Source organism: Pelophylax lessonae (assembly GCF_965119305.1).
Source record: "Pelophylax lessonae genome assembly, chromosome: 1".
Lineage (NCBI taxonomy): Eukaryota > Metazoa > Chordata > Amphibia > Anura > Ranidae > Pelophylax > Pelophylax lessonae.
This window is the reverse complement of record NC_138768.1, coordinates 275,708,315-275,729,436: the sequence shown is the minus strand read 5'-3', so window position 1 is coordinate 275,729,436 and position 21,122 is coordinate 275,708,315. Positions and strand designations below refer to the sequence as shown.

The window sequence follows — 21,122 nt, the reverse complement described above, 5'->3', positions numbered from 1 at the left end:
TTGGGGTGGATGGGTTGACCAGGCCGACACCTGTAGCTCCGCTTTGGTTTAACTGAGTAGGGCGTGTGGGCACGGTGGGGTCCATTTCTGGTTCTGCACACCGCTTCAGGGAATGAATACAGTACTGACCACCATTTGCTATTACTGCTGAGTTTCTTGTATTGAGTTAATTAGGATGAATATGTTATAACATGCCATTGTCTTTATTGGCTAACGAATGTTCATAGATATGTGTTTTAGCTCTCATTTCACTTTTGTTATAGATTTTCATGATCTGTGGTTATTTTTGTGGATATCGTGTACTCTATTTTATTGTAATGTATTTATACTTTTTTGTTTGTCTGACAAAAACTCAATAAAAAAGAAGTTTAAAAAAAAAAAAAAGAGAGCAATCAAGGTGGCTAAGATAGAACACGAAAGGTATATAGCGGAAGAGTAAAAAAAAAAAAAAAAAAAAAAAGAAATTCTTTAATTATATAAATAGTAAAAAACTGAGGCCAGAACATATTCGCCCCATAAAGGACGATGAAGGGAATCTGGCTATAAAGGACAGAGAGAAGGCAAGGGTTCTAAATAAATTCTCCTGCTCAGTCTTCACAAAAGAATTGGGGGATACAGTAACCTAGACTGTAATGTTAAAGTTAAACACATCACAGGAAGCACTCTCATGGTTAACAGAATACAGACTCAGAACTAGACTTGAAAATTGTAACATAAATAAGTCACCGTGACCAGATGGCTTACACCTAAAAAGGTCCTTAAGGAACTCAGCCAGGTGATAGCCAGACCATTGTTCCTAATTTTTATGGACAGTCTACTGACGGGACTGGTACCAACTGATTGGAGAAAAGCTAACGTGGTACCAATATTTAAAAAAGGGCCAAGATATATCCCTGGGAACTACAGGCCAGTTAGCAAGATCAATCTATTAACCTTCTATGAAGAAGTGAGCTGCGATCTAGATAATGGATGGCCTGTGGATGTGGTGTATCTGGATTTTGCAAAGGCATTTGATACAGTTTCCCACAAACGTTTACTGCACAAACTAAAGGTACGTAGGTATGGACCATAAGGTGAGTACCTGGTTTGAAAACTGGCTTCAGGGGTGAGTCCAAAGGGTGGTGATAAATGGGGAGTACTCGGAAAGGTCTGGTGTGGAAAGTGGGGTCCCCCAAAGATCTGTCCTGGGACCAATCCAGTTTTATTTATTCATGAACAATCTAGAGGATGAGATAAACAGCTCAATCTCCATATTTGTGGACGATACTAAATTAAGCAGGGCAATAACTTCTACACAGGATGTGGAAACTTTACAAGAAGACCTGAACAAAATAAGGCGTGGGCATCTACATGGCAAATGAGGTTTAATGTTGGAAAATGTAAGGTAATGCATTTGGGTTTCAGAAATACGAACGCAAGTTACTCACTAAGGGGAGAACCTTTGGGGGAATGTAAGATGTAAAAGGACCTGGGGGTCCTAGTAGACGACAAGCTCAGCAATGGCATGCAATGCCAAGCTGCTGGCAAGCAAAACTAACAGAATACTGGCATGTATAAAAAAGGGGATTCACTCCAGAGATAAAAAGATAATTCTCCCACTCTACAAGACTCTGGTCCGGCCGCATCTCGAGTATGCCATCCAGTTCTGGGCACCGGTCCACAGGAAGGATGTGCTGGAACTGGAGAGAGTCCAGAGAAGAGCAACAAAGCTAATAAAGGGAATGGAGGATTTCAGCTATGAGGAAAGACTACAAGCATTGAACTTATTCTCTCTTGAGAGGGGATATGATATCAATGTACAAATATCGTACTAGTGACCCTAGTATAGGGAACAATTTTTTTAGCAAAAGGGAATATAAAAGGAGAAACGGCCATTTACTAAAATTGGAATAGAATCGGTTTAACCTTAAACTGCGTAAAAGGTTCTTTACCGTCAGAGCGGTAAGGATGTGGAATTCTCTTCCACAAGCAGTGGTATCAGCAGGGAACGTCGATAATGATGAGCACCTTAACGACCACAACATACAGGGGGATACAATATACTATTGACAGCAAACACACACATGCACACTCAACATAGGTTAAACTGGATGGACTGGTGTTTTTTTTTTTCAACCTCACTAACTATAACAGATGTGGGGAAGGCTACAGAAACATTTTTGCATCTCCCAATGAGCACAGTGGCCTCCATTATTCGTAAATTGAAGCAGGGGGAACAGTAGGGATTTCTCTTTCCCTGCTGGAGCAAATTTGGACCTTGCTTTAAAGTGATATTAAAGGCATTTTTTTTTAAACATGTTTTACTTACCTGCTCTGTGTAATGGTTTTGCACAGAGCACCCCTGATTCTCCCCGGGTCCCCCACCGGAGCTCCTCCCTTATGTCCAGTGCTCCCAATAGCAGGTAATTTGCTATGGGGGCTCCCGAGCCCCGCTCTATGCATCCATTAGACACATAGAGCCACAGTGTGGCCCCGCCCCTGCTCTATCCTCATTGGCGTCCTGGCTGTGATTGACAGCAGTGGGAGTCTATTTCTCCCACTGCTGTGTCTCAGCCAATGAGGAGACAGAGAGCCAGGACAGCCGGGGCTCCTGTGCACATCACTGGATCAAGAGGGGGCTTAGGTGAGTATTTGGGGGCTGTAGAATGCATGAAGGTAAAAAACCTTTAGCCTTTATAACCACTTTAAGGGTTTTTCCTTCTCTGGACCAACTGTGGGTATTGTGTTCTGGTTTATGGAGGTTTTCAAATTATTTAATCATTTCTAGTGGTTGAACTAGACAGACTTATGACTTTTTTTTCCCAACATGCCTAACTATATAACTAACCCTTCCTCATACTAGCTCAACCCTAAACAAGGTTTTGGTTGGACAGCCGCCCCCATGTACAGTATCTCACACATTTTTGTAAATATTTTATTATTAAATCTTTTCATGTGACAACCCTGAAGAAAATACACTTTGCTACAATGTAAAGTAGTGAGCTTGTATAACAGTGTACATTTGCTGTCCCCTCAAAATCACTCAACACACAGCCATTAATGTCTAAACCGCTGGCAGAAAAAGTGAGTACACCCCTAAGTGAACATGTCCAAACTGGGCCCAATTAGCCATTTTCCCTCCCCGGTGTCATGTGACTTAGTTAGTGTTACAAGGTCTCAGGTGTGAATGGGGAGCAGGTGTGTTAAATTTGGTGTTATCGCTCTGACGCTCCCACACTGGTCACTGGAAGTTCAACATGGCACCATATGACAAACAACTCTCTGAGGATCTGAAAAAAAAAAAAAAAAAAAAAAAAAAAAAAAGAATTGTTGCTCTACATAAAGAGGGCCTAGGCTATAAGAAGATTGCCAAGACCCTGAAACTGAGATGCAGCACGGTGGCCAAGACCATACAGTGATTTAACAGGACAGGTTCCACGCAGAACAAACATCGCCATGGTCAACTAAACAAGTTGAGTGCATGTCAGTACTCAGACCATACGCCGCACACTGCATCAAATTCATCTGCATGGCTGTCATACCAGAAGGAAGCCTCTTCTAAAAGATGATGCACAAGAAAGCCTACAAACAGTTTGCTGAAGACAAGCAGACTAAGAACATTGATTACTTGAACCATGTCCTGTGGTCTGATGAGACCAAGATAAACTTATTTGGTTCAGATGGTGTCAAGCGTGTGGCGGCAACCAGGTGAGGAGTACAAAGACAAGTGTGTCTTGCCTACAGTCAAGCATTATGGTGGGAGTTTCATGGTCTGGGGCTGCCCAAGTGCTTCCGGCACTAGGGCGCTACAGGTCATTGAGGGAACCATGAATGTCAACATGTACTGTGACATACTGAAGCAGAGCATGATCCCCTACCTTCAGGGACTGGGCGGCAGGGCAGTATTCCAACATAACAACCCCAAACACACCTCCAAGACAACCACTGCCTTGCTAAAGAAGCTGAGGGCAAAAAGGTGATGGACTGGCCAAGCATGTCTCCAAACCTAAACCCTATTGAGCATCTGTGGGGCATCCTCAAACAGAAGGTGGAGAAGCGCAACATCTCTCTAACATCCACCAGCTCCGTGATGTCATCATGGAGGAGTGGAAGAGGACTCCAGTGGCAACCTGTGAAGCTCTGGTGAACTCCATGCCCAAGAGGGTTACGGCAGTGCTGGAAAAAAATGGTGGCCACACAAAATATTGACACTTTGGGCCCAATTTGGAAATTATCACTTAGGGGTGTACTCACTTTTGTTGCCAGCGGTTTAAACATTAAATGGCTCTGTGTTGAGTTATTTTGAGTGGACAGCAAATTTACACTGTTATACAAGCTGTACACTCACTACTTTACATTGTAGCCAAGTGTCATTTCTTCAGTGTTGTCACATGAAAAGATTTAATAAGATATTTACAAAAATGTGAGGGGTGTACTCACTTTTGTGAGATATTGTATATCTGCTAAACTAAAAGGTAGGTGTGTACCGCGCTCAGGAAAAACAACTATACTACTGTGAACTTCAATGCTGCTGTTCAAAATGGTGGTGACCAAATAAACTAAAGTGCAGTGCAAATACAGCGCAAAGATCAGTGATTAACTAAAATAACATGATATCAATGATAAAAACCGAAATGCAGCTGTTCATGAATTGTGGTGTGCCCAAAATCCTCAAGTGCAAGAAAATATATATACACAGCGCAAAATAGTATTGAATGTGAATCATACACATAAAAAATATATAATGTTCTACAATACAAAACTCTTAAAGTGCACCGTGCAGTATTGCAAAAATGTGCAAAAAGGCTGAAGTGTAGAAAGCATATAGATATAAACAATAATAAAATAAGGTGCCAGTCCAGATAAAAAAATTCATTAAGATCTCAATAGATGATTAGATGTAAACAGTCCCAAAAAATGGGTCCCACGAAAGTGCTGGAGTGCCAGAAAGAAAGTGCACAATCATGCAATCTTTTCGGTGCAGTGAGCAAGTGCCGGTCCTCCCCCTTTAGGTATTCACTTACCGGACACCGATGACCCCTATGCTATATAGCTATAAAAGGTCGACAGAGCTTATGTCCTGGTAAGGAACCAACTGCCAAACTCCTCCAAGCCAGGTGTATCTCCAAAGATGTAAATACCCCGATACCATTAAAAGATAATAATTACAATGCATCACATTTCTACTGATGCCCCAGGTAGTCCAGTGACCAAGGAAGATACATTGTAGGCTATCACACACTGATCCTGTGATCCTTTGACCCTCATACTTCGGTGAGGGTCCACATGATGCACTATGACCCCAGTGATGCCCATTACAAGAACTAGACCCATTACAAGTGGCAGAGAGGCTGGGAAGAAATTAGGCATGACGTTTTCCCAGATTTGAAGATATACTTATCCTCACAGAAAAGGCAACAAGGGTAATCTATATGTCTGTACGGTATGCCTTTTGTTTTTTTTTTTTTGTTTTTATTGACACTGCACTACTGTATTACATACTTAAAATTGTTTATTTTCATAAAGAGAACCTAGCTAGTATAAGTCCCCGTTCACACTAAGGCAACCTGTGAGGCGACCTGGTCGCCTCAAAGGTCGCCTTCCATAGGGAAGCTGCGGACCCGTTCTAATAGGAGCGACCCGGCGCGACCGTCATAGACTTCAATGTTATGAAGTCCGTGCCGGCCGCTCCGAGGTCGCCCCCCCAAGTCGGATCGCCCCTGTGTGAACGGGGCCTTATTGTACAGCATTGCAGTAGTATGCACTCCAAACATGTGGGCCCTGTCAGAAGTTTGAGGTAGTGTTTCTAGAAGTCAGGATTTCAAAAATTTCCACTGTGCACATCTGGCTAGACATTGGGCCCGGTGATAATTTGTGAGCATTAGTTATTAAAGATAGAAGTAATCCTATCAATCAGTGGATTATTTTTTTTGTTTTAATACATTTTAAGGAATAAACATTGAAAAACAAACATTGAAAAGACAAGTCCATTTTTTCAGTTACAAAGAAGTATGCATCTGAATGGTCTACAAAAAGAAGGATATACAAGTAATAAAGCATAAGACAAAAATGTGAGTTAACAGCAGGTCACTATTCAATAAGGACTTTTAAAGGAATACTTAGTCCCCAATGAGTGATTTTTGCGTATAGTCACAATTACCAGTGTTTAGTATTTTTTCCAGGCAAGAGAACAAGAGAGTAGAACTTAAACTTTTAGAAATTCTTATTTAATAATTTTCACTAGACGTAGCTTGCCAGGGGAGCTGTCCTGTGGGAGACATAAAGAAGGATGCAAAATCTTCCCGGATGTTTGCACTATGCATGTTGTCCTGAGTTCTAGTCCAACGGGCTCTTTCCATGCGGTGAGTGAGAGAGTCTTCAAAAATGAAGTCATCACGCTCCAGAACAAAGTTGTGCAGAGCACACGCTGATTTAACTGCAGTGATAGCATCCTGCATGTCCAAGTTGATGGGAGTGCGCAATACATGCCACTTATTGGAAAGGATGCCAGAAGCTTCCTCAACAACTTTTTGTGCCCTGTGAAGGCGATAATTGAAAACCCTCTCCTGTAAATTCCGTGAGAAATTTAAATAGGGCTTTAGCAAGTGCTCACCTAAGGCAAAGGCCTCATTTCCTAAAAAGACAAAAGGTAGAGTAGGACCTGTTACCGGTAGTGGACAGTTCTCAGGCAGGTCAAGTCCATCTTCATGCATCATCTGTCCAAATGAAGAGTGGTCAAAACTATTGGAGTCAACGCAGCTCCCATATGACCCTACATCGATAGAACTAAAAAAATAATTTGCATCAACCACTGCTAATAAAACAAAAGGAAATTTTTTTGTATAAGTTAAGGAATTGCTGCCACTCGATACTGGCTTGATAATTTGCATGTGTTTACCATCAATTGCTCCCAAACAATTGGGGAAATTGTAACGCTCCCAGAAAAGATGGGATATCTTTAACCATTCTTCCTTTGAAGGTTTTTGCAGGACTACATCCTTCAGCACATCCCAAATGACTGCGCAGGTGTCACGAATAATGTAGCTTGTCGTCCTTTTTCCCACCATAAAATGGAAGTGCAGACTAGCCAAGGACTGACCGGTTGCTAGGTACCTAAAAACATAAAGACAAAATATAATTGTTTTTCAAAGCAAAGCTTAAAAGCCAACTGGAAAAGTATCAAAGACTCATCCTGTATGGGCACCTCTGAGCAGTTCAGAAAGGTTAACACAATGTCAATGTTCAAAAGAATATTTTGAATTTACAGCATGGAAAGCAGCTAGAAATCAGCACAGGAAGACATAGACAACATTTTTAAATAGCACACAGTTATTGAAACCCAAGCTATTATCAGCAACACCTCAGGTACACCTTTAACTTAAGAACAGAATGCATCTTTAGAAAACCTTGCCTCTTTATAGTCCAGGACAACCACAATGCCCACATGAGAGCCACCAACCAAAATTTCAACCTGATGCTGGACATAATGTCTCCAACATGCTGGACATACAGAAAATAAAAAAGGTGCCCAGTGGAGTACCAAGTAGAGATGCAATCCAGGGTCGTGCCATACATTACCTCAGTCATTCCTCCTCCCATCTAAAAAACATTCCACTCTTTCCTTTCCTACTATTCACTCCGTCACCACCTCTGTAAACGTCTTTCCTAGAAACACAATAGCACTCTTTCACTCCCCTACCATTTTCATCCACCTATCCATTACCAAATCCCCCTCTACCAAATTTCTTACCCCCCCCATCTTGGCCATTTACTTCATATACAATCCTTGTCCCCCAACCATCTACATTAGGCTTCCCCACAAGCCAGCGTCACTATCCAACAATCCCCACAAGCCAGCATCACTATCCAACAACACTCACCACTTCTCCCACTATGCATTCCTCCCACAGTCTTTATATATATCTCCACATTTTGTCCTTTCATCCACATTCACAACTCCATCTTCTCTCCAGGGAATGAATGAGGCAATGCCACAGCATGAGCCTAACCAGTTGGCATTCTCCCATAACTGCGTGAATCTTTTTTTTTTCTTTTTTGGTTGGCCACAGTTTAGGGTAAAAACAAATTACAGTGATACCTCGGTTCACGAACGCTTCTGTTCATGAACAACTCGGTTCATGAACAGAAAAGTTCATAAAAATATGCTCCGGTTCACGAACTCCGCTTCGGTTCACGAACAGGAGCCGTGGCCATTTTAATGCTATTTCCAGGCTGTCACATGGTCGTGACTTCCTGTAGGAAGATCGTGGAGAGAAGAAGAGGCACAGAAAGAAGTACTGTGAAGACACTTTTTGCTTTTTAGCACATACAGTACTGTACAATCCTTTACAGTACTTGTGTACAATACTGTACTTACTGTATTTCACAGCCTCCCACCTGCCTTCCTCCATGCCAGAAGTCATCTCAAGCAAGGTTAGTGTTCTCTCTTTATACATTACTATACTGTACTAATGTGTATTGTAATTTGTTTCATATTTTTGTGCTTCAAAAACCAAAAATAAAAAAAAAGGTCAGAACGGATTAACCGGATTTACATTGAACCCTATGGGAAAATGTGCCTCTGTTCACAACCAATTCGGTTCGCGACCAGAGTCAGTTCACGAATTAAGTTCGTGAACCGAGGTATCACTGTAGGTCTGTAACTCTCAATGAGATATTTGCACCAGTCAACAGATAATTTGGTCTACTCTTCTTAAGCAAACATTTCCAGCTGTTTCAGGTTTGAAGGGTGCCTTCTCCAGACTGCATGTTTCAGCGCCTTCCATTTATGCTGGACAGGATTCAGACCAGGGCTCATAGAAGGATACTTCATAATAATCCACTGTTATGTGCTTAACCATTCTCTGGTTTGTAAAGCTGTGTGTTTTGGATTATAATCCTGTTGGAGAACCCATGACTTGCGACAGACAAAGCTTTTGGCCACTGGGCAGCAAATTACACTCCAGGATTCTGTGATTGTCTTAAGATTCAGGTTTCACAGAAAGAATTAGTGTTATTGACTTATAAAGCTACATTTTTTTGAATCAGTGAATGTACAGGTTATGCGACTTGTTATAAAAGCTCCAACCTTGTCTCATCTGTCCAAAGTCCTTGTCCAAAAAGATTTTTGACTCATGCAAAGTTTCTCAAAATTTGGGAACCATGGCTGTCATATGCCTTTCCTATCCTCCCCCCAGCCAGCTAAGGCTGTCCGTGACGGACGGTCCTGATGCTCCCGAACCAATACTTTCTCCTCATATTTTGGCCTCTTTCCTAGACTCCTCTATCCCTTCTCTAGCTCCCTACTCGGCAGGTGCACAAGCTCCTTTCCTCTAGCCGCACCTTTCTGCCTAATTTTCCTGTGGTTTCCACTCCTTTTTTCCTTTTCAGTCCAGAATAGACTGTATATTGCACATCTTTTGGATATTGGTGGGCCCAGGGGATGCCCTGTAGTCGTGGGGAACCTCCCTAGGACCCCTTGGTCCTTATGATTTCATGAACACTTTTACTGTTGTGTTAGCTCTCATTTTTTTTTTTTTTTTTTGTTATTTAGGATTTGCTTATTTTTGCCTTCCATGGGAGTTAACTTCTGTAACAACTTCGATGCTAGCCCCTGCATAGGTGGAACATTTGCATGTTAACCACTTGTTAAAACTACTAAAGCATAAAAAAATTAGCAGAGGAAAGTGGCCGGATGGAATAAAGGAGATCAATGCTGCCAATGACTCTGAATGAGAGCCAAGCAGAGGAATGATACTGGCAGAACTGTCCACTTAGCCAGTAGCCACCGGAGTGCTGGCCAAGCCCCCAGTCCCCACCCCTGCAGAGGGAGGCCAGTTGGTATCCCACCACCTGCAGTGCCAGATTATGGAGGGAGCTTCCCAAAAGGGTGCCCTGATCAGACATGGGAGGGATGACTGTCCTGCCACAGGGTATGTGCAGTATTGTTCGAAGACAGACCCATGTATGCACACTATAAGGGGGGCCACCCATGAAAGGAAAAAAGGTCTCACCGAGAAGTCACCATCAAAATTTAAGCAAAAAGGGTGCACATGGCCAGCTAACCCTATTCCACAGTCGAAGGGCAGGAGCACAGCATTCTGGGACCCATGCAGCAGTGGCATGTAGCCATGTACCATTTCACTTTCCCAATGCAGAGCTTCTGGTCCCAGCAAAATATTCACATTCATCCTGGTCAGGCTGATATCACAAGCGTTATGATCTGGGCTCCCCCCGTAGTGGACTATAGTCTTGGAACTGTACAGCACTCCACAAGCCCTCGAACGTGCTGCAGCGACGTTCCCATGGGATTCAGTGCTATTAAGCAAACCTGCGACCTCCTGCCTCCCTCAAAGCAAGGAAAGCTGAGAGGCAACCAACCTGGATAAGGTCTACTTTAAAAAGCCCTTAGGGTGAGCAGCCTGGGCACCAAGAAAAAAAAAAAAATTATATTTATATATATATATATATATATATACACATACACATACATACATACATACACACACATACATATATATATATATATATATATATATATATATATACATATACACACACATATTTTAATAAGCAATTACTTTATGTATTGTTTTGTCTGTATGGACATTTTGTTATGGGGTTGCACAAGAACATGCTTAAGGTGCTGAAATGACACACATTACCAGAACAAAATAGTGAAGCAAACTTACCGCAATGTGATTATTAGCCTTACCACAGGCGGAACACGTTTTCTGTAGACTTTGTTCTGTTGCTGCAAATGGCTAGAGAGTAAGTCCAGCAACTCATCAAAACTGTGAAGAAAGAAAAAGTGTGCTTAGTGGTTAAAACCTCCAAGAGACAATTGGGGATATCAATAAAGCATATTGGCCCATTAAAAAGTCATATGCCTAAGGGCTGGTTCACACCACAAAAAATGCACTCCAGATCCGTTCTGGATGTGTTTTTTGCATGCGCATTTTTGGATGCATTGCAGGTGCTTTTTTTTTCCCTGTTTTTTTTTCACTGTACTGGGGTCCGTTGCATTTTTGATGCGCTCCAGGGCATTCCGGTGTGTTTTGATGCATTTTACTGTGTTCCAGTACAGTCCAGTGCAGGAAAAATGAAGGAAGTTCTACTTTTTCTGGAACTGACCGCACTGATAAGAACTATGCCATTGGAAACCATATAACCTACTTTTCATGCGTTTTTGATGCAGAAAAAAAAAAAAACACACTGGACTATATGTGGTGTGAACTGGCCCTAATTCATGAAAGCCTTGTGACAGGTTTGCTGACAGTTTTGACACACACAAAAGATTTGGGTAGCTCTCATTTGCACTACTTTCACATTGTGTAGCCACAGTGGATATTAGAGCTGCACGATTAATCGTTAAAAAATCGTGATCTCTATTCACCCCCCATCACGATCTTCAAGCGGTATGTCCTTGATTCAGCACCGGTTCACATTTATTCGATGACAGACATCGCATGTGAATCGCACTGCAAATCACATGCGATGTCCGTGCGATGCCAATTCAGCCATACAGATTGTATGGCTGAATTCGCATCGGATTCGGACACAACTCGCACAGTACCCTTTTTTGGGTCCGCACCAGAATCTTGCATGGGTGTTCACACCTATGTGATCTGATTAATGTCCGAACTGACAGTTCGCACTGCGATATGCAAATTCTTCTGGGGTGTTGTCAACTTTGTATTGACACCCCCAGTGATTCGCATATGGCAATATGAACTGCCTGCGAGTTGAATGCGATGTGGGAACCCGCAGTGGATTCGCAGGGTTCCCGCATTGCATATGTGTGAACCGGGACTCAGAGCAGAGACGTTCTCTGCTCACTCACAGCTATCAAGAAAAAAAAAAAAAAAAAAAAAAAGCCACTGGCAAATGTTTATCAACATTGTTAAGGCTGGGAGTGAACTATAAACACAATGCATCATTTTGTTCTTAGATCAAAAGGAATGAACTTCCGTCTAATTGAGGGCTGTTGAACCTCCTAAAGACTAAGCTTTTTTCTGACACTTGTTGCTTACAAGGTAAAATCAGTATTTTTTGCTAGAAAATTACTTAGAACCCCCCAAACAGATATTTTTTTGGCAGGGACCCTAGAGAATAAAATGGTGATTGTTGCAATATTTTATGTCACACTGTATTTACGCAGTGGTCTTTCAAATGCAATATTTTGTCAACAAATACACTTTAACCACTTACCGCCCGCCCGCCGTCATATGACGGCGGGACGGTGCGGCTATTATCCTGGGCGGACGTCATATGACGTGACCCAGGAAATGCACGGCAGGCGCGCGATCGCGGGCGCGCCGCCGTGCACTGCCGGTGTCGGGGTGTCCCCGGGACACCCCCGTCACCGGCAGGGGGGAAACAGCCACTGGGCGTGGCTGTTTCCCACGTGATCGGCTGTGTTCCAATGACACAGCCGATCACAATGGAGGCGGCCGGGAGATGACCGCGCATGCGCGATCGGGAGCGCGCAGCGCGGTCATGTCGGTGGCACTGTGTTCCGTAGGAACACAGCTGTCACCGGCAGTAGTAAACAGTCACTGACAGTGACTGTTTACTATGTGATCGGCTGTGAATCCATTCACAGCCGATCAGAAAATGTAAACAAAGAGCAGTAACTCAGTGTTACTAGCTCTTCTCTCCTCATACAGTTTCCAGTATGAGGGGAGAAGAACTAGAAACAGTGAGTTACTGCTCTGTGTACCTGAAAAAGTAAAATCACACAAATAAAAGGTCCCCCCACACAGTCCTCAGCCCCCCCCAATGTCACCTGTCACCCAACAGTCACCTCATCAGTGCCCAGAAATTGATACCCATAACGTTCACATGTGAGCGCAGCGATCGCGGGCAGAATCACCGCGATTCTGCCCGCAATCCAGAAATCATTGCAAATTGCGGGACGCCTGTGCGTTGCCAGTGATTTGCAATAGCACCCCAAACGCTGTGCAATGTTGCCGCCATTTCCGCCTGCCGAATCGCGGTAACATCGCGCAAACAACGCATGACGCCCAAAAAAGGTACAAGAGCTTCTTTGGGGCGTCATGCGTTGTTTGCGTGATGTTATCACGATTCGGCAGGCGGAAATCGCAGCAACATCGCACAGCGTTTGGGGTGCTATTGCAAATCACGGGCAACGCACAGGCGCCCCGCAATTTGCAATGATTTCTGGATCACGGGCATAATCGCAGTGATTCTGCCCGCGATCGCTACGCTCACATGTGAACATAGCCTAAAGTTCACCGGTCACCAGAGACTGCCATCAGTACCGCCGTGCACCATTGCCCGTCACCTGTCACCCATCAGTGACCATCGCCTGTCACCTGTCACCCCATCAATCACCGTCACCTGTCACCCCATCAGTCATCGTCATCTGTCACCCTATCAATCATCGTCACTTGACACCCCATCAGTGATCGTCACTTGTCACCCCATCAATCATCGTCACCTGTCACCCCGTCAGTGATTGTCATCTGTCACCCCATCAATCATCGTCACTTGTCACCTCATCAATCATCGTCACCTGTCACCTCATCAGTCATCATCACCTGTCACCCCATCAGTCATCGTCACCTGTCACCCCATCAGTCATCGTCACCTGTCACCCCATAAGTCATTGTCACCTGTCACCCCATCAGTCATCGTCACCTGTCACCCCATCAGTCATCGTCACCTGTTTGCCATATGCATGCAATCACTTACTGACCGCCTAACGACTATATGCGTCGGCCATTAAAAGCTAAATACTGGGGTTATGGCAGCAGATAGCCCCCATAACCCCGGTATTTTTTGAAACGGCGGGCGGTCGGCTTTCAGATAAGGGTGGTCCCAGTGGCGGATTTGCCGCGGAATTACCCTTACGGTGCAGGGGAAGAGGTGCCCCCCCCCCCTCCTGCCGCGTCCCAGACGTTTTCCCAGCTTACCGGACCCGCCGGCAGCGGGGAAAACTATCCGGTCCCGGATCCTCAGAGACAGGAAGTCGAGTGAGGGCAAGATGGCCCTCACTCAACTCTATGGTCTTGGAGGACCGGAGCTACGTCAAAAGACGTTGCCTAGCAACCGGTTTAAAGGGCCGCTTTTTTTTTTGCTTTTTTTTTTTCCTCTTTCAACAATTTTTTTTCTTTCTTTTCTTTTTTAGTGTAGTTGTGAGGTGTGAGGTCTTTTTGACCCCAGATCTCACAATAAAGAGGACCTGTCATGCCTATTTCTATTACAAGGGATGTTTACATTCCTTGTAATAGGAATAAAAATGATCAAAACATTTTTTTTTTTAAACTGTGTAAAAATAAAAAAATAATAAATAAAATAAATAGGAAAAAAAAAAAAAATTAAAGCGCCCTGTCCCCGTTAGCTCGCGCGCAGAAGCAACGCATACGCAAGTCCCGCCCACATATGTAAACGGTGTTCAAACCATACATGTGAGGTATCGCCGCGATCGTTAGAGCGAGAGCAATAATTTGAGCCCTAGACCTCCTCTGTAACTCTAAGCTAGTAACCTGCAGAAATTTTTAAAATGTTGCCTATGGGGATTTTTAAGTACCAATGTTTGGCGCCATTCTGTGAGCATGCGCAATTTTGAAGCATGACATGTTGGGTATCTAATTACTCGGCGTAACATTATCTTTCACATTATGGAAAAAAATTGTGCTAAATTTACTGTTTTCTTATTTTTTAGTTCAAAAAAGTGAATTTTTTTCAAAAAAAAAAAAATCGCATCTGGAAGACTGCTGCGCAAATATGGTGTGATAAAAAATATTGCAACGATCTCCATTTTATTCTCTAGGGTCTCTGCTAAAAAAAAATATATAATGTTTGGGGGTTCCAAGTAATTTTCTAGCAAAAAAAATGATTTTAGCTTGTAAACACCAAGTGTCAAAAATAGGCCCAGTCTTAAAGTGGATAAATGGACAACTTTGTGTAAAGCGCTACTTGGATGTTAGGCCTATGTGTGTGGCCAGGCTGTGAAAAAGTGTTACACATGTGGTATCGCCATACTCAGGAGGAGTAGTAGAATGTGTTTTGGGGTGTAGTTGCAAGTATACATGTGCTGTGTGAGAGAAATAACCTGTTAATATGGCAATTTGTAAAAAAAAAAAAAAAAAAAAAAAAAAAAAAAAATCTTCATTTTGCAAAGAGTTGTGGGAAAAAATGACAACTTCAAAAAACTCACCATGCCCCTTATTAAATATCTTGGAATGTCTACTTTCCAAAAAGGGGTCATTTGGGGGGTATTTGTACTTTCCTGACTTTTTAGTGTCTCAAGAAATGATAGGCCTTCAGTACATCAGGTGTGATCAATTTTCAATGATTCGCACCATAGCTTGTGGACTCTATAACTTTCACAAAGACCAAATAATATACACTTATTTGGGTTATTTTTACCAAAGATAAGTAGCAGTATAAATTTTGGCCAAAATTTGTGAAGAAAAATGACTAAATTTGCAAAATTTTATGACAGAAAAAAAGAAAAATGCGTTTTTTCACGATATTTTCAGTCTTTTTTTATTTATAGCACAAAAAATAAAAAACCCAGTATTGATCAAATACCATCAAAAGAAAGCTCTATTCGTGTGAAAAAAAGGACACAATTTTTGTATGGGTACAGTGTTGCATGACTGAGTAATTCTCAGTCAAAGTGTGAGAGCGCTGAAAGCTGAAAATCGGTCTGGGCAGGAAGGGGGTGAAAGTGCACTGTAGGCAAGTGGTTAATAAAAAAAAAACAAAAAACAAAAACTAAAATAATTTGGTTGCATAAGTGTGCATACCCTTAAACTAATACTTTGTTGAAGCACCTTTTGATTTTATTACAGAACTCATTTTTTGGGTATGAGTATCAGCATGACACATCTTGACTTGGCAATATTTGCCCACTTTTCCTTGCAAAAACATTCCAAATCTGTGGGATTGCATCTCATGTGCACATCCCTCTTCAGATCACCCCACGGATTTTCAATCAGGTCTGGGCTCTGGCTGGGTCATTCCAAAACTCTAAACTTCTTCTGGTGAAGCCAACCCTTTGTGGATTTGAATGTATGCTTTGAGGTCATTGTCATGCTGAGAGAAGAAGTTCCTCTCCAGGTTCAGCTTTCTAGCAGAAGCCTGAAGGTTTTGTGCCAATACTGACTGCTTTTTGGAACTTTTCATAATTCCCTCTACCTTGAATAAGGCCCCTGATCCAGCTGAAGAAAAACCCTAAAGCATGATGCTGCCACCACCATGCTTCACTTTGGGTATGGTGCTCTTTTGGCTATGTGCAGTGTTGTTTTTGCGCCAAACATATCTTTTGGAAATATGGCCAAAAAGTTCAACCTTGGTTTCATCAGACCATAACACATTTTCCCACATGCTTTTGGGAGAATTAAGATGTGTTTTTGCAAAAGTTAGCCGGGCTTGGATGTTTCTTTGTATGAAAAGGCTTCCATCTTGCCACTCCACCCCATAGCCCAGATATATAAAGAATACGGGAGATTGTTGTAACATGTACCACACAGCCAGTACTTGCCAGATATTCCTGCAGCTCCTTATTAATAATTATTATTATTATTATTACATTAATGGACGCTGCAGAAGACGTACTACTACGAAACACGTACAGCGAGTCGCATCACTTCCGGTTTTCGATATCGAGGCTTGGACAGCATCGCGCTCCACTCATATGATTATTTGCCTGTATTTACCTCCACAAATGTGAGTACCTCTCTTATTCGTGCTTATTCAATAAACCCTGTTAGACGATATCACACTATGTGCCTTTCCATTATTTTGGAACCCTTGTCCCACTGGTACGAGTGACACTCCGTGGATACTTGGAACCCCTACTTCCTACTATTAGGATCCCAGCAGACCCCAGCCACCTCCTTCCGGGAATCCTTCTCTAACACGGGACCCTCCAGGGATCACCTAAGACGTTCAATCTAAGGACCCTCAGAGGACACCAGGATCCATCCATTGGATTACCATATATACCCGCTCTATACCCCTGTGTGAGGTGGGTATTTCTGGTGAGTGTGTTATTCACTAGAGGGGTCACCAAGCACCTCACTGCCCACCACGGGGTCACCCATTGTAGGTTTTTATACGAAGACCGCCACCTGCTGTTAATTTTGAACTTTTGTAAACACTGCCCAACATGGGGTCACCCATCTTTTTTTTTTTTTTTTTACACGAAGACTGCTACCTGCTGTTAATATTGGACTTTCCTTGCATCACCTTATATTTACCATCACCTTATATTTATTTATATTTAATTTATTGTCACCTCACCTCTATACTATTGATTATAGGTTCAACCTTGGCCACGTTTATATTTACCTTTACTTATTGGTCACCAGCTCACGTGCACAGGCCACTTTATATGCACACAGCACTTCAATTCAGTGAAAGTCTTATATTGTATAAACCTATTTTTTGATTTCATTTAGTTATTGTATGATTTTATGTTTTTGAATATTACCATTTGTGGTCACTAATGCACATATCACTTTGAGCCATTGGCACCCATTCCATTTTATATTTGTATTTATAGTTTGTATAATAATATTTTCACATATTTCTTTATATCCTCCAGCAGTTACACTACCTAAGTGTATACATGCACCAGTCACTTTAACTATCTTAACACTCATTCACCCACTTGTTGACCAAGAAATACACATCAGATCTTTGTGACATCACACGTCATTTCGATCTTTTTGTTTACTTTATATACGTGCATCCACAGTGTTTTCTCCTATATTGGATTTATAGTGCATCATACTTACCAATTATATCAGCACTTCTTTAGCACCTTATACTACTTTCTTGCCACTAGGCAGCGCCATTCCCCTACCCTCTCTTTTCCTTTAATGTTGCTGTAGGCCTCTTGGCAGCCTCCCTGACCAGTTTTCTTCTCGTCTTTTCATCAATTTTGGAGGGACGTCCAGTTCTTGGTAATGTCACTGTTGTGCCATATTTTCTCCATTTGATAACTGTCTTCACTGTGTTTCAGGGTATATCTAATGCCTTAAAAATTCTTTTGTACCCTTCTCTTGACTGATACCTTTTAACAATGAGATCCCTCTGAAGCTTTGGAAGCTCTCTGCAGACTATGGCTTTTGCTGTCACATTAAAGGTGGAAAAAGTTCTGAAACTATTTATCTTTGTCTAAATTTTTTTACATCACAGAATCCTGACATTTTAACGGGGGTGTGTAGACTTTTTATATCCACTTTATGGCTGCAACAAATTCAAAAATAATTAGCGCCAGCTCAACTCCACTTGCAAGAGAAAAAAAAATGTATAGCATATACAATTGTGACAAAAGTCATATCGTAATTGAATGCTATTAAAAATTACCTTTCCTTTTCAATCTGCAGCTCTGCAAATTTTCTGTAAAATGCAATGCAATATAGCTACCTAGAGGTGTTGTGAACACAGCTGGTGTACAGTCTGCCCCCGAGAAATGCAATTTGCTGCTTGTGCGATTGACTTCCTGAAATACACTGCACTAAGATACAAGTCCCAATTTGGACATCCTCGGCAACAAAAATGTCCTTTTTGGTGAGATACTCCCAAAGGGAAATCATGTCTATAGGGGATACAGACCCAGAGTCACTTGGCATGGACACAAACAAATAGAAATTTCTTCAGGATAACCAAAAATAGGAATCTTCAATAAAGTTTGTTATAATCTTTGCAATGTACATTGATCTCCCAGAGGGGCAGCAGTAGAAGCCATCAGCCCGCGCCTGTTTTGTTAAGCTGGCTTGAAAGTGAAAGGGATGTGGCGGCTCAATTGCCACCAATCACTTTCACAGGGCGGGCGGTGCCCCCTTTTTGGTTCCTCAGGCTCCCCTATTCTTACCAAGACCACAACCGCTGACTTCAGGATGGAGAGCGAGAGAGACCAAGGCACATCAATGCCTCGATCTCCCCAATACTGAAAGAAACTGAAAGTGATGATTATTCTGTCACTTCTGGTTTCAGGTCCTCCATTTCCTGGCCAGTACAGTTAGGGGAGCATCTAATCCAGCAGGTCTGAGATTGGTTAGATGCTGCAAAGGGCATGGAAAACACTGGGGTCTGTTAAACCCCAAATCACTCCATAAAGAGTATCTGTCACCTGACCAATGCTATTACATGGGGGTTAATAACTGCTTGTAATAGCAATTAAGTAAGAATAAATAAATAAAAAAAAAATAAAAAAAAAATAAATAAAATTATAGTAAAATGTATTAAAAAAAGTGTTACCCCGCACACACCCGCAAATGCATGCCCAGGGTGTGCATGTAACCGCAATCGCAACACACGTGTGTTTGGCATCACTGCAAATGTCAGAGAGAGCAATAATTCTAGAGCAAGAGCTCCAGGTTAACTATAAACTCATGAGCTATAAAAGGCTTTTTGAGCATCACCTATGGAGATTTTTTGGTACCTTTTTTTTGTGATATCACGGGTGCACCAAATTTTAACTGCCTCCCACCTGTCATATAGACAAACGCTCTCTTGTTCTGGGACAACGTCATATGACGTCGCCCCAGTCTCACCGCGATTGCGCACCCGTGGGGGCATGCAGCGCAGCAATAGTGGGCGTGCTGTGTCCCTGGGACACAGCGCAACCTTGATCTCGGTAAAGAGCCGATGACGCAGCTCTTTACCCATGTCATTAGCTGTGTCCAATCACACGTAAACAAGGAAATGCTGATTATCAGCTCTCCTCGCCTCACACTGACAGAGTGAGGAGAGGAGAGCCGATCAGCTGCTCACCCTCCTCACAGGGAAACCTGTACAGATAATCAGGGCACTGATCAGTGCCTTGAGGATCAGTGCAGCCCAAAAAGTGCCCAGCAGTGATGCCAGTCAGTGACTATCAGTGATGCCAGTCAGTGCTGCCTTTCTGTGACCATCAGTGCAGCCTCATCAGCGTCCATCAGTAAAGGACAAAAATTACTTATTTACAAAATGTTCTGACAGAAACTAAGAAAAACCTTTTTTTTTCTCCAAAATTTTTGGTCTGTCTTTTTTGAAAAAAAAAAAAAAAAAAAACCCTACGGTGATTGAATACCACAGAAAGAAATATCTAATTGTGTGAAGAAAAAAAAAAAATCATAAAAATGTCATCTGGGTACAGTGTTGTATGAACGCGCAATTGTCATTCAAAGTGTGACAGCGCTGAAAGCTGAAAATTGGCCTGTGTAGGAAAGGGATAAAAGTGCCCAGTATTGAAGTGGTTAACACTTGATCCGTTTGGTATTTATTTACTGAATGCAACCTCATCATTTAGATTTTACCAAAAAATGGGTATTATATTGTGTGTTTGCACTAAAATTCATTTTAATAGGTTTTTTTCTCAAAGTTTGCATTTGATAAACAGTTGCACAAATATAATGCAACATAAAAAATGTCCAACTATCATCTTTTTATTCTACAGGGCTTCTGCTTTCAGAAAATGTATAAAGTTCTGGGGATATAGGTAATTTCATGGCGAAAAAATGTGTGCTAAACAATGGGGAAAAAACTGCTCCAATGCCAAACTAATTAACCACTTACCGCATTCTAACGTACCGGTACGTCGGTACACTTTGCGGGGTTATACCGGGATGCCTCTAGTTAGAGGCATCATCCCGGTACCGTGGTTTGAAGCCGACGGTCGGGAGCTGCTCGATCGTTACCCGGGGGGGCGGGAGGGGACGTATCCCCCCCCCCCCGCCGCCTTCCGTGGCCGGGAGCCCCGGAGCACCCAGCCGGCACGTCCGCCGGCTGGATGGAGTCCCGATGAATGCCGGAAACGGCATTGATCGGGTCTCCGATGACGCAACCCGGAGGCGGCGCCCATGACGTCACTTCCGGGTTACTGTGCTGCAAAAGGCGGCAGTTTTGAAAAACGGCTGCATGCAAAAATGCAGTTTTCGGCGTTTTGCATACAAGGAAGTGTAGTGGAGGGGTCTAGGGTCTTTTAGACCCTCGATCCCTCCATAAAGTGTACCTGTCACTACCTATTGGTGTCACAAGGGAAGTTTACATTGCTTGTGACAGCAATAAAAGTGATCAGATTTTTATTTATTTTTAAAAACCTGTAATAAAGTTTAAAAAAAAGAAAAAATAAATAGGAAAAAAAAAAATTTAGCCGCCCCCGTCAGCTCGCGCACAAA

The 21,122-nt window shown here is 42.5% G+C and overlaps 1 protein-coding gene across 1 annotated transcript in view; it reads right to left on the bottom strand.

The window, feature by feature from the left end:
- Positions 1–6,157: 6,157 nt before the first annotated feature.
- The window catches only part of LOC309544319 (uncharacterized protein), a gene marked incomplete at its 5' end in the record, with an annotated part of 29,434 nt that continues 14,469 nt past the window's right edge, over positions 6,158–21,122 (bottom strand). The window contains 2 exons of the mRNA XM_082243226.1: positions 6,158–7,092; positions 10,671–10,772. Coding sequence (XP_082099352.1) covers positions 6,207–7,092; positions 10,671–10,772 — 988 coding nt within the window. The 3' untranslated portion in view covers positions 6,158–6,206. The remainder of the gene's footprint in view (positions 7,093–10,670; positions 10,773–21,122) is intronic.